The 12,440-nt window shown below is 37.6% G+C and overlaps 1 protein-coding gene and 1 long non-coding RNA gene across 8 annotated transcripts in view; one reads left to right on the top strand and one right to left on the bottom strand.

Moving 5' to 3' along the window:
- Positions 1–4,385: 4,385 nt before the first annotated feature.
- The window catches only part of LOC310882612 (formin-I-like), a 40,958-nt gene continuing 32,903 nt past the window's right edge, over positions 4,386–12,440 (bottom strand). For 4 of the 6 annotated variants that reach the window (XM_083801586.1, XM_083801588.1, XM_083801584.1 and 1 more), the window contains exons 13-17: positions 11,474–11,603; positions 11,306–11,338; positions 9,447–9,550; positions 8,455–8,538; positions 4,386–4,960 (exon numbers count right to left, since the gene is read on the bottom strand). In XM_083801586.1, coding sequence (XP_083657712.1) covers positions 4,856–4,960; positions 8,455–8,538; positions 9,447–9,550; positions 11,306–11,338; positions 11,474–11,603 — 456 coding nt within the window. In that variant the 3' untranslated portion in view covers positions 4,386–4,855. The remainder of the gene's footprint in view (positions 4,961–8,454; positions 8,539–9,446; positions 9,551–11,305; positions 11,339–11,473; positions 11,604–12,440) is intronic. The other 2 variants (XM_083801587.1, XM_083801585.1) reach the window with 1 other exon arrangement.
- Positions 4,969–11,298, top strand: LOC310882615. 2 transcript variants are annotated; one of them, XR_014573055.1, is made up of 4 exons: positions 4,969–6,512; positions 6,905–7,025; positions 10,760–10,805; positions 10,901–11,298. It is a non-coding gene; the product is annotated as an uncharacterized lncRNA (long non-coding RNA). The 2 variants fall into 2 exon arrangements; XR_014573056.1 differs by having other exon boundaries at positions 10,760–11,298.

Genomic DNA, 12,440 nt, shown 5'->3' with positions numbered 1-12,440 from the left:
AAAAAAAAAAAAAACAATATTTGCATTTATTTGATAAGGAACCTTAAAGGCTGAGCATTTCAGCAGTCTGAACATTTCTTTCCAATCAGGAAAATAAATCTCGGTTCTGTTAATATCCACAGCAAAACTTCTGGTGAGTGATGCAGGGAAGGATCTCTCCAAGCGCTTTTTGAGTCGGAGGACCTCAGCACTTTGTCAAAGGAGCCTGCAGTTTGAATTTGTTAATACATGCTTCTTTAAGGCAAGCAGCTTGAAATTTGTTTGTGGTTCTTCTGAGTCATCATTAGCAGCAACTTCTTAAGCACAGGAGTGAGTATTTTCTAAGAACACTTTCAGGCTTTGGTTGTTCTACAGCGAGTGCCCAACAGGTTCCCTTTTTAGACCCCATGTTTTTATTCTCTTTGTCTAACACACTCTTTTTCTTCTCATACAATCGGTGTTTGTATTTGAAAGGCATTAATTTGAACTAAAAGACCAGCATACATAGGTGACTTCAAAGCTTTTATGCAAAGAACACCTTAAAAGTGACCATAATTTTTATTTTTGCTGTGCCGTTCACTTATACAAAATACGCAGGGCCACTCTGCCTGTTGCCTGGCCTTCCAGCAGTTCAAATAAGAAAGAAATAGGAAAGCCGGAAAACAAAAGTTCAGCCATGGTCCTAGGATATATTTGTCCAGTTACGGAAGTTAACTTTTTTTTCCACCGAGTCTAGTGCTGGATAATCTCAGGTCTTTACACCTGTTTTTAGTTTGAGAAAACTCTAGGAAATTTCTGGGTCTTGGGCAGAAATGTTTGTATTTCAAACTGAATTCTTGGAAAGCCCTTGTGAGGGCTGGTACACATGTAACACAGGTCCCTTTGGGAGTTCGAGTCAAATCAGTGACCTGTGCATATATGAGCTCCATTTCTTACAGTGTTTCTAAGGGCAGATTTGAATACACTGATCCACTGAGCAGGTGGAAAAAGTCAGAGTCTCCTACGTACATGGTCAGATCCCAGTGAACAGCTCTTCCCTCTGCCAGGTTTTTGCTGAGGACACTGAATGTCTAATATGAAATAAAGAAATTATCTTTCCTGTTCTCCCTGAAGTACCGTACACACCGTGTATCTCAAGGAAGTAAACTATCAAAAGAGATCTCTATTTCTGTAGCAAGCAGTTCCTACACAGCTGGGCTGTCATGACCCAAAAATCAGTACAGCATCTGACCCACAGCTTTGCTTCACACTACTGAATATTGAGACAAATTTTGCTAAGCAAAATTACATCATTATTAAGCTTTTGTATTTCATAATATGCCAAAAGTAAGCTTAGCACATTTTGTAGGGCAACAATTTACCTAGAGTTAAAAATATGACAGAACTTGTAGGAGTGCTTTGTATTAGTTTCCACAAACAGGAGGCTCACCCGAAACTTTGACTTTTATGACTGCAGGTTTGCAAGATAAAACTGTCAGCTGCTAAAGGATTCCACAGAAATTATCCACAGGGAGATTTAGATCTTGTTGAGGTGTAGCAGCTGTTATTTTTTACAAATAAATACCATTAAAACTCAGTAATACAGTTGGCTATAAGTGACCTGAGAAGTCCAGACTTAGGCAAAATAAAATTTGGGGAAAAAAAAAAAAAAAAGGAATTAACAAGGGAATGAGGTCTATTTATTTTTACATATAAATCAGGAGGCCTCTGAAACTCACAGGAATGGAAGAAATAGCTTCTTTGAGAAAATTGAAACACGTCTCCTTTGTAAGCTCCCACTCCATAGGAAAGCTTCATGCTCTCTGAAGGGGCTAGAATCTCTTGCCAAGGAGGTACTTGGTCATTAGTTTTTTAAATTAATGCTCCAGGATATTCACACAAAGACACAGATATCGACTACTGTGTAGAATATATTTTTAATTGGAAGAAGCCATGCCAGCTGAGCTATAAAACAAGTACAAGCTGTTAGATATAATATGAGAGAAAAAAGACTAGGGGAAAAAAAAAGTGAGTCATGAAAAGAAAAAAAAAGAGAGAGAGAGAGAAAACTATTTAGTTAAAAGAGACTTCCCAGGACTTCTGAGCTAAGGTAATGGTAGAAAAACATGAAACTTATCATGACCATCACGAATGCTGTTCAGGGATGCAGGGATCTTGATACCATGGAAATGACACTTGTATTCAGAATTATCTTACATGATTCACATATAAATGAAGATGGCTCAGATTTTTTCACAGTAATAGTACATCAAAAACTGCAAAGGTTGTTTACAGTGTACATATATGCACTGGATAGTGCATTGTGAGACAGAGATGCAAGAAATTAAAGAATTTAATTTTCCTCTTCCAGTCAAAAAGGACTGATCTAAGCTGCAGCTCTTCCTACATACAGATGTTATAGGTCCTGATATATAGAGATGCTACTGACTTAAGTGTCAACCAGGTGTCACTGTTCTGATGCTGACTTGAGAGCAATATAGCCATTTTAGAAAACAAACGTTTTCTCTAACATTAAATCCCTTTATTTGCTTCTGTAAATAATGTAAAATAAGTATCAGTTACTATTTTTGCTATTTATTTTTTTATTGCATTCCTTTAGCAGCTGCGAAACATGACTGCATGTCCTTAACTAGAAGCATAGAGCTGACAAAACTGCTGAGAAGCCAAAATGATGATTTTTTTTAATGCAGAATTGCCAGAGTTTACAGACACCAGTGACATCAGTGGTACAGGGGTGAGGGTGCTGCACTACTGTGCCTGCTGCAATGCAGTTCAGGCACCTGCTCCCTCACACAAAACATTTTCTATATATGATAAGTAGGTGCCTGAAAAATTATGTTCAGTGTATGAAACACACAGTCCGTTGAGCTCCTTCCTCAAAAACCTTTTTAGAAATCCCCTGAGATAAAGGGGATTAAATAACCCAGAGAACCTAAGCAGTGAGGCCCGTTGGCATTCACAGATGGTTGGCCTCCTCCAAGACACAGCTGGAGCAGTTGCATCTTTGCCCATCAGCACACTCGATAAACACCTGATACCTCCCGTTGACACCTGCATAGCACACCTTTTGGCCAGAACACCTTTAAGAGGCAGATTGTAGGGATTTGAATCCTTCAGTGCAGAATTCACTTCCTCAGTGATTACTCAAAGGAGAGGCTGGAACTAGGATTTTAAAAGTGTACTTGTGATCCCTGCTCAATTCTTTGAAACAGAATTTGTGTGCGCCTGCCCTCAGGAGCCAAGTTGGCTTCCAAATGGGAGCACCCGGTACCTAGCAAAGGGCAAGGGTACAGCTGCATCCTATTCCCTGTGCAGATGTATCATGGCTGATGTGAAATACAGCGATTGCCTTTGTATTGATGCCCACATTAACCACAGGAATGCTTTTCTGAATTTTTGCATACAGGTGTGCCACTAGTCATGGCACATCAGAAGCTGTTAAGCTCCCAACACCTGCAGCCTGTGATGTCCTTTAAAATACTGAGGCCAAGACAAGAAAAAAACTGGGGATTCTTTTATATCCACTTTTCAGACCGTGTCAAAGCATGTCGACATTTCTGGTAGTTGTCTCTTACTGTCCGGCATGACCAGCACTGAAAATCTAAGCATGGTAGCACCTAACTGGAGGGTGCCCAGGCTCTTTACTGGAGGTGTCTCTGAACACCTAGGCACTCAGCAGTGGCCACACGTGGAACAGCAAATGAAGTGCTGGATGTAGAGAAATTTTATATGGCAGTGGAGAGAAGGTTCTGATGATGTAATTTTTAGATTTAAGTGCATCTCAACTTTTCAGAGGGGTTAGCCCTAATTCCTTTTAGTATTGAAGCCAGGGACAGTGTTCAGCATTTCCTTCTACTGCTCTTTCTATTAAAGCCCCAAAATTGTGAGACCCGGGCAGTCAGATCTAAAATAAGTCAAGGAGTACACTTTTTAATCAAACAACACTGTTTGTAAAAGCGGTACAGAAAATGTTAAATTTTATCAATGACCTTGTAGAACTGTGTTCTGCTTTCAGTGTTTAACACATCCATTTCTGTCTGCATTTATAATCTTCCTTTTCTTCTCATATTTTTAAGCTCGAAGTAATTATTCTAATTAAAAATATGGAAAAGCCAACAAATGCAAAAGTATTTTTGCTTTTGAAAACCATCGGTAATTGCTTCCAGTATCCATTACTTAGATGCCTCATGACATGTTTTTATTTCACTGCTCTGATATTGTTCTCTTCCTACCAATGCAAATTTCACATATTGATTGGCTTCTACAGTATTTTACCCGAATTCATTACATTAGCCAAAAAAAGCACTGCTTTATTGTACTACTGGGGAGGAAAAAGCACCCAACCAGACATTTTCACCATTAAATACTAAAGCTGCAATACTTTAATAGCTGAAGACAAACAAGAATTTTTGCTAAATGTTATCCACAGAGGAGACTAGCTCCCCATTTTATTGTAAAACTTGTGAAGTATTATTTAGAAAACTACAGCAAAAATAATTACAAATTAGATTACCATATATAAATTCATTCACTGAAAGTAATAATTAAATGTCAGAAGACTGGGTATCAAAGAAAAAGATGAAAAAGAAATTATAAAATGTCAAGAACGCCTCCTTTCTAAGTGTACAGGCATCTCAAGGTACAAAAGCACATACATGAGAAAAAATGAAGGAGAGTCTCATTAGTAATCTGTGATCCTACAGGTGAAATACCGCTTACAAAACTACACACTAGAAATTGAATACCTCTCAAAATCAAAATATATTGATGTGCAGACTATATGGTATTTGCTCCATATTGGAAGGGCAACTTTCAAAACAATAAACATTTCCTGGACTTCTCTTTCTCTCCCCTCTCTATAAGAATAAGGTTGTCCTTACTGCATGACTTCAGCACAGGCCTTCCTAAACTCACTAATGAATGAAGATATCCATCCAAATAGCTCCTGAGAGTCTAGGTCTTGTGGTTCCCCAAATTTTACCTGTAAATTTGAAAGAGAAACATATTTAACATTAATATTATCCAAATAAGCTTCTCCATGTCCAAGACCATAAAGAAATGAAAACAGCAAGAGAAAGGTTAAATGTCTACGTTATTATTATTTAGTAGAAAACTTAGACCTGTCTAAAAAATCCCTTAAACTGAGATCCAAAACTTCTCTAGCAAAAGTGGTCCCAGGAGCTGTCATTAAACTGCCTCAGTAGCCTGTTCCTGGCTTTCTGTACAACCCAGCTTCTCTGGCTGGACTACAGATCTCCAGCTGAAGAGGAGAAAATCAGTAAATCATGCAACTTCGTGACTTTGCAGTTTGTTAGTTGAATCCATTCATAAACGAAAGAGTACATTAGGGAAATATTTTATATTCCAGAGTGGACATAGTAGCAGTATATTCAAGCCAAAATGTTTTCATTTTCTGACATTTTATTTTGCAAATAAACAAAAATATTCACTTTGATGTGGGTATTTTTGAAAGAAAAAGTAATTTATCAGAGATACCTTTCCCTGCTCTCTTCTTCTTTTCACCTGAAAAAGTTGAATGGATTGAATTTTTTTCAAAAGCAGCCTGAACAATATTGGTATCATGTTTGTTCTACTGTAAAACGAGAGGTAAAAGGCAGTCATTCTACAAAGCTCAGTGCTAGGAGAGGGATTCCTGCATTAACTAAAATCACTTCCACATATGTTCTCCAGTTCCAGGACAGAAAAGGATTTTTAGTATTCAGTCTCTTGCTGAGGTTTAATTCAAGAGGTTTGCCATCATTTTCAATGATTCGTCCTTAATGATATCAATGAGTTAAAGAACATAAGGGCACCTAAAATAGCTTTCTAATTGAGCAGAAGAAATCTAGAGAACACGCTCCAAAGGCTTCAACAAAAGGTTTAAAAAGGCATCTTGTGTTGCTGCAAGTTCTTATCTTGCCTGTAATTGAGAGCTACTGTGTAATTGGGAGATACAACTCTCCCAAGACTGAATAGCAATGTAGTTGTATTTCAGTATCTCAAATTGCAACTGAAATGGAAAGGTTTGGACAGGTATCTGTCATTATCTAGACACATTCACCTGGACATCATCTAAGATGCTCTTAGAAGCATACCCTCTGCCTGGAACTCATAAGTACAGTAAAAGAAACCGCTCACATATAATCCAGTCACAAAAACTTTAACATTAACCTGTGATACCTGATTAATACTTTTGCCTGTTGTGTTCCTAATTGCACCTCCTGGGTGCTCCAAGCCCTTGATCTTTGGCACACCTCGCCACTCACCTGTAGCATACCATCAGTTAAACAGTAATGAGAGAGACATTTCCTGGAGCTAATGACCATCTGTGAGAAGTTGATAGCCCACAGCTATACCACAGGCAGTTATCTACAATTTATTGTTAATTCCATAGAAGTGTCACATGCCAAGGTCATTAGTGATTTTATAAGCAGAATATAAAATCATAAAGGTAGGCCTGTGGATTTTTGTTTTATGAGCAACATGACTTCTGTGGCCAGCTCCAACATGTTTCTACATCAGATATCCCCCAGGTAAGCTGGACTATTCCTTCCTAGTGCTGTTCAGATGATAGCCTAGTCTTTGATCACCCATCCTATTTTATATTTGCTTTACGTTTTTGCTGCTTTATAAATATACAAAAAGATCTGCCTAGTAATAACAGTATTCAGAAGAAAAAAAAATCTAAGTGAGAGAAACATATCAAAAGCCTAACTTTAGAGAATAAGGAAAAAGGGAGGCAAAAAGCAACCGGGTTAATACTTGAGGAAACTTCCAGCCATGTAAAAAATGAAATCCTGTTCAGATGCAAATAAGAGTCTCAGATGAGAGTTTCCATTCCAAGCAAGGAAAACAGAATCTCACAGATGATGCTGTGATACGGATTTACATGTTTAATGCCTCCTGGCTGAGTATGTCTGTGCAGGGAGAGTATGACAGGAGCATGGACGTGCAGGAGGATGCATCCAGCACTCACTGGGCATGTCACAGCTCTGCAAGCAGGACCAGCCACATCATGCCAGCTCCTTCTGGAAACTGACTTCCAGGTAAAATGGTCAAAGTCTTCCATATCCTAGGCAAGCAGTGTCCCTAGATAGTTTTACAGCGTGAGTTTTCCTACTTTTAATGAATGCTTTTCAACCATTTTCATTCAGCTAACTCAACTGCTAATTCTCTCATTTAGACTGTTTTTCCACCTATTGGGCACTGAGTTCTTTGCTTATGTGCTACCATATTATTATGGCTTGTTACACTATGCTGTGTCATTTTTGCATTTGTTAAAGGCTGCAAGAGACACACACACACACAAAAAAAAAAGTAGTAAAATATTACTAATTAAATTTTCTTGGTCAAACCATGTCTCTAACCTTCAAGGTCTCTTCAAATAGGTCCCCAAAGGTCATCCTGGTGGCATCTTCTGGTTATATAATACATACATATAACCTGGCCTACAATAAAACCTCCCCGTATTCTAATCCCCCTCCTGCCTCTCACCCCTTCACCCCCACCACACACACACCTCACACACCTAAATAAATAAATAAATAAATGTCTTAAAGTTCATTCCAAATGCCAGGAAGCTTTTCTAGTTTCAGGGATTAGCTCTGCATTTCAGCAAAACCATCCCTTTCTTTAAAACCTCCCAGTGTGACTATTCTGCTGGAGAATACTGTTACCATAGCAGAGGCCTCCCGAATTTCTCTGAGAACATTGTACTAAATGAGGAATCTTCACGCTATGTTGTTAAAAATTGCAGCATGGAGTTTATATCATTCCTTCTGGTGTGACCCTCTGACCCTAAAAAACATTTCCTATTGTTTTGGACCTAGATGAGTTTCTTTTTTTCAGAGGAAAAATTGACTGAGAAAATTAGGTGCTTCTCCAGTGCAAGTGTGGGAGAATGTAATAGGAACAAGCAAGAACAGATAGTTTATCAGAAATCTTGTGCCCAAGGAGCTCCCTTTCTGCTCTGCTCATTTTTAGATCTGTGCTACTACCAACATCTCCATCTCTCTCTCCCTCTCCCTCAAATAATAGTAAGTAAATCAATGCCATGGACTGTAAGATTGTCACTAGAAAAAAGCCCTCAGCCCATGTAACAGAAGCTCTGCAGTCGTCTACCAGCAGAAGATACAACTTGTTCTAGACACCAGAAAACATGCTGTTTTCTGTAATATCTTGAAAACATTCAACCATTAAACTGGTTGGATTTATAAAATTGCTGAACATCCACTTTTCTTTTTGATATTTGGGCCATAAACCCTCTTAAATGAGGACTATAAGTCCTGAAGAAAAGTAAAAGCCGTATTTTCATTCAAAACATTCCGCCACTGTTAGATAGGATTATTTTTTTTCCAGTTCCTGTGGACAGTATAACTATAAAGCATGTAGAAGCATGGGAACTTCTTACATCTGTTTCTTTTTTTCCTTAAGAAATGTAGATCTATTTTCATTGCACTTTAATACAATCCATACCAGTATATTGCTATAAAGCTTCTTCATTTCATCACATCTTTTTGACAGCTGGGATAGATCCCCTTCATATTTCTGAATTAAATCCTGTAATAAAATAAAACTTCTTAATTTGATATAGGAGCATAGTATTACAGCAGATATTAAACAGCAGTGAAAACAAGAGAATTCAAGTCAAAATTTTCATGTCACAAAAATTTCACATTTCACAAAAGATAAGTACACGTCAAGCACACACATTTCCTTGCAAGTATTAAGGCACGAAAGAAAAAAGTTAGAGAATTTATTAAAATATCATTTAATGTTACTACCCAAATCTATTAAAATTGACAGAACTGATAAGCATCATAAGGTCCTAACTTCCACTCACATTTGGCACAGTCTCTTTGCATGCAAAGCAAATATTTCCAGTTGCTAGTTCTTAAGGAGTCAAAAGCAAAGCCTTATTTTTAAAACAAAATTTCTTGATCGTGGTCCTTCGCAGCGTATGCATTTAAGACAACTTAGTAATTATTCAAGAAGCGTACTGGCCTTCCCTACATGTGCTCAGCCACTTCTCATAATGTGCTCCAACCCATCCGGTTGTGCCATTAACATGGGCAGAATCATCTTAGATCAACCTATAATCACAATTTATTCAAGCTCTTGGATGATGTTTCTCTGTGCTATTTTCCCTGCTGTTTGAGGGCAGAGGGAGTTGTTACAAACTGAAAAAAAATGCTTGCTATTATTCTGAAGTGTTTAATGTGGGTGACCATGGAACTATCTGTTCCTCATCCACTCCAGCCAGTTTGTGTGTGAAGCAAAAGCAAGAGATGTAGAACCTCTGAAAAGACCTTCCCATGCTGCTGTTTGTAGTATGAAACATTATCAGAGGAAAATAAAAGGCTTTCCTCAGATGCTCCTGACCCCCTTGCCAGGGTGGGATTCAGCAAAAACTAAGTAGATTGTTCATACTTTATCTCCAGTCCACAATAAGGTTATGATAATGTTACCTTTAGTTCCTTGCAGAACTGTAACTCCTGGGGTGTTGCCTTGATTGTCTTGGGTTTAATAAGCCTTCTGCACTGAATAACGTTTTCCAATTCTTTTTTTAAAACTAACAAAATAAAGAAAATGAGAAATTTCACTAGCATGCAGTTGTGTTCAAAGGAGTGCAAATATCTAATTTAGAACATATGGAAAAATTAGCAAATTATGGGTCTATAATATGTTCACCTAGGAATATTAACCTTCTGTTTTCAAAGAGAAATCCTAAAAGACGTCTGGGTCTTGTGGGGAAGAAATAGCATACAATCACACCACAAGCAACTGCAGAATAATGAAGAGGTCAATAGTACAGTTATGCTGCAGCTGTAAATCTGACCTTTCCTAGCTTTTGAGCACTGGAATTAGCAATGAAAATAATATTCTTCCAAACTACATCTTTGTGTAGAAAATTCAGGGTTCCATTAAAGATAAAAGAATAAAAATTCCGCTATTAGTAACAGTAAGAAATCTTGTCAGTAGGCAGTATGCCCTACACCAGCCTGCTATTGTGAGGGCTCTGTCTGTATGAAATGTGGGGAAAAGAACTGACCCACACTGAAGTCCAGTTTCTTTCTCCTCTTGTGCTCACTTGAGCACATGAGCCCCAGGATGTGCCTTGAACTACTTGGTGGGAAAGGCTGGTTCAGTGGCTTTTGGCCCATCCCTTTCCCTCTCTGCCCTGGAAAACAGTACTTAAAAAAGTGATCTACACCAGGAATACAGGAGGGAAGAGGCCAGTCAGTCTCCTCCAGGTCTCGTAATTCATCTCCTTTGATAGCTCCCAACAGTTTCTGATACCAAGGCTGTTCCACCACTTTAAGTATGACTTTACATATATGGCTTTAAAATATTTAGTTGTTTGGAATTGGTACCAACATTGTGCCTGACAAGTACAATTGATTGAAGGTAAATGATTTATATATATATATAAAGTATACATATGTATAAATATAAAAGTATATTTGCTTATACACTTAAATTTAGTTACTTGTGTCTCCTAAAACAATGGATTGGAAATTCTTGGAACAAAATAAAAACTCTTTGGCGGTGTCAAGCTACATGCCTGGCTGACTCCCAGAGCCCAGCAAAATAGGTGCAAGGGCTTTTCAAACCAAAAGCTGAGAACAAGTGGCATTCACATTTGTTATGAGAGGTTGAAATAGGATATATTAGTCGGTAGTGACATAGTCAACATCCATGCCACATTTTCAAAAGACAAATTTTTATAAATTTTCAACACAACACAAGTTTTTATCCACTTACATGCCTTCTCTATCAGCTCTTCATAGTTCCATTGACTGGTCACCTTACAGTAGTGTTCAAAGGTAAGTTGTGAATATCTTCCAAAGTCTGTCTTACGTTTGAGTGACTTTATTCTGTTCTCTCCTATTGACTTCACTAATGTTGGACTCCTTTCTAGAGATGGACACCAGTTTGGTTCAAAGAAATTCTTGAACTTCACTACTGAACTGTGCAAAGTTTTCTCCTGCTGCATTGCCTGCTCCCAGACACTCTGTTACGGCTGTAACTTTGACAGAGCTCTTGTATCACTTAACATCTGTACTTTAAGATAAACTCTATTTCCCATGGGCAGTATATATATTTTTTTTATATTCCGAAAGCACCTGGACACACTTTAATATTTCTTTTTTAAAATTCTTCACAGTAACATGGCAGGTTAAATATCACCATAGCAACACTTTACCTCAATATTTTGAACCTTTACACCTCTTTACAAACTACAGAAGTGCAATGAAAACCTGTTCCAAATGACTGCACAAAGTATGAAAATCTTTCTCTGAATTCAGAAACCACATTTACATACCATCAACTTCAGCACTTAGGCCTTTCATGGAAGCTGGAAAAGAAGAGAGATGGAAAAACATGCTAATAATATCATTCATACTTTGAGATGGGGGTTTCCAGAAAAGTTGAGGGATTTCATTATTTATCTGTTAATTTTATTTTATTTTTTTTTTGTTCCTCCACTTACCATCAGGAACAGCTTCAAATTCTGTCAGCTCCTGAGAAAATTTAGCCAAATCAGGCTCATGTAAGAAGATCTGTTCCACAAGGGCGTGAAGCAAGGTGAACGTCCTCTCCTTACCCCGCAACAGAGATAACTGCAAGTAGAATAGAGCAATAATTGACAGACTGAGTTGTTATGCTAAAAAAAAAAAAAATGATAGCTCCTAGGTAAATTTGACAAGAATAGAAAACACAATGAAATTAAACCTCTCCTTTTCAATCTGCCATCTCTCAGACATTCTCAATTAAGATCAGCTTTACGCTTTCATATCCATTGACCTTCCTTGCTTTTTTGTCTCTTCTTATTCAAAGAGGTCTTTTTTGACTTAAGGTATTCTAATTGATTGCATCTGATTTTGGACCTCCAAACAGAGTCATTATTCCTTTCCATTTAAAAGCTGTGTGCTGTGTTCATGAAGACAGTAAAGTTCCTTAATTGAATCTAGGAAGATGCTCTGTGGCAGAAAATGATTTTGTTGGCATTTTTCATTATGATAGATGTGATATTACAACTGTTATAAAAAAAATAAAAAATAAAAAAGTTGTATCTCAGAATTGCCACTAGAGTTATAAATCACTCATTCATATATTAAAGTCTCCAGATGTAAAGGATATATTACAAAAAAAAAAAGGAAAACTATTTTCTTCTATTTACAGATCAGTCCTAATATTACAATAGTGTTAAAGTTACAAGGCAGCTTAGGAAATTTGTATCTGTTTCTTAATTTTTAGGATAAAAAATGATGCCCTGCCTCTCTCAGGTAGAGGCAGGGGGGTGGGGACTGTATTCAGTGGTAGAATTTTCTGGTGGCAAATTGTGGTGAAAAGGGGAAAGCCGTTGCCTTAAAATTAATGGAAAGCTCAGCCTACTGTAATGCCAGTGCTAGGTGAGTGAAGAGACTGTTCAAGAACTAACAGGCAGATGATTTTTT

Source organism: Anser anser (assembly GCF_964211835.1).
Source record: "Anser anser genome assembly, chromosome: 16".
NCBI classification, from domain to species: domain Eukaryota; kingdom Metazoa; phylum Chordata; class Aves; order Anseriformes; family Anatidae; genus Anser; species Anser anser.
Note: the sequence above shows the minus strand (reverse complement) of the source record. Positions and strands in the feature narration are given on the sequence as shown.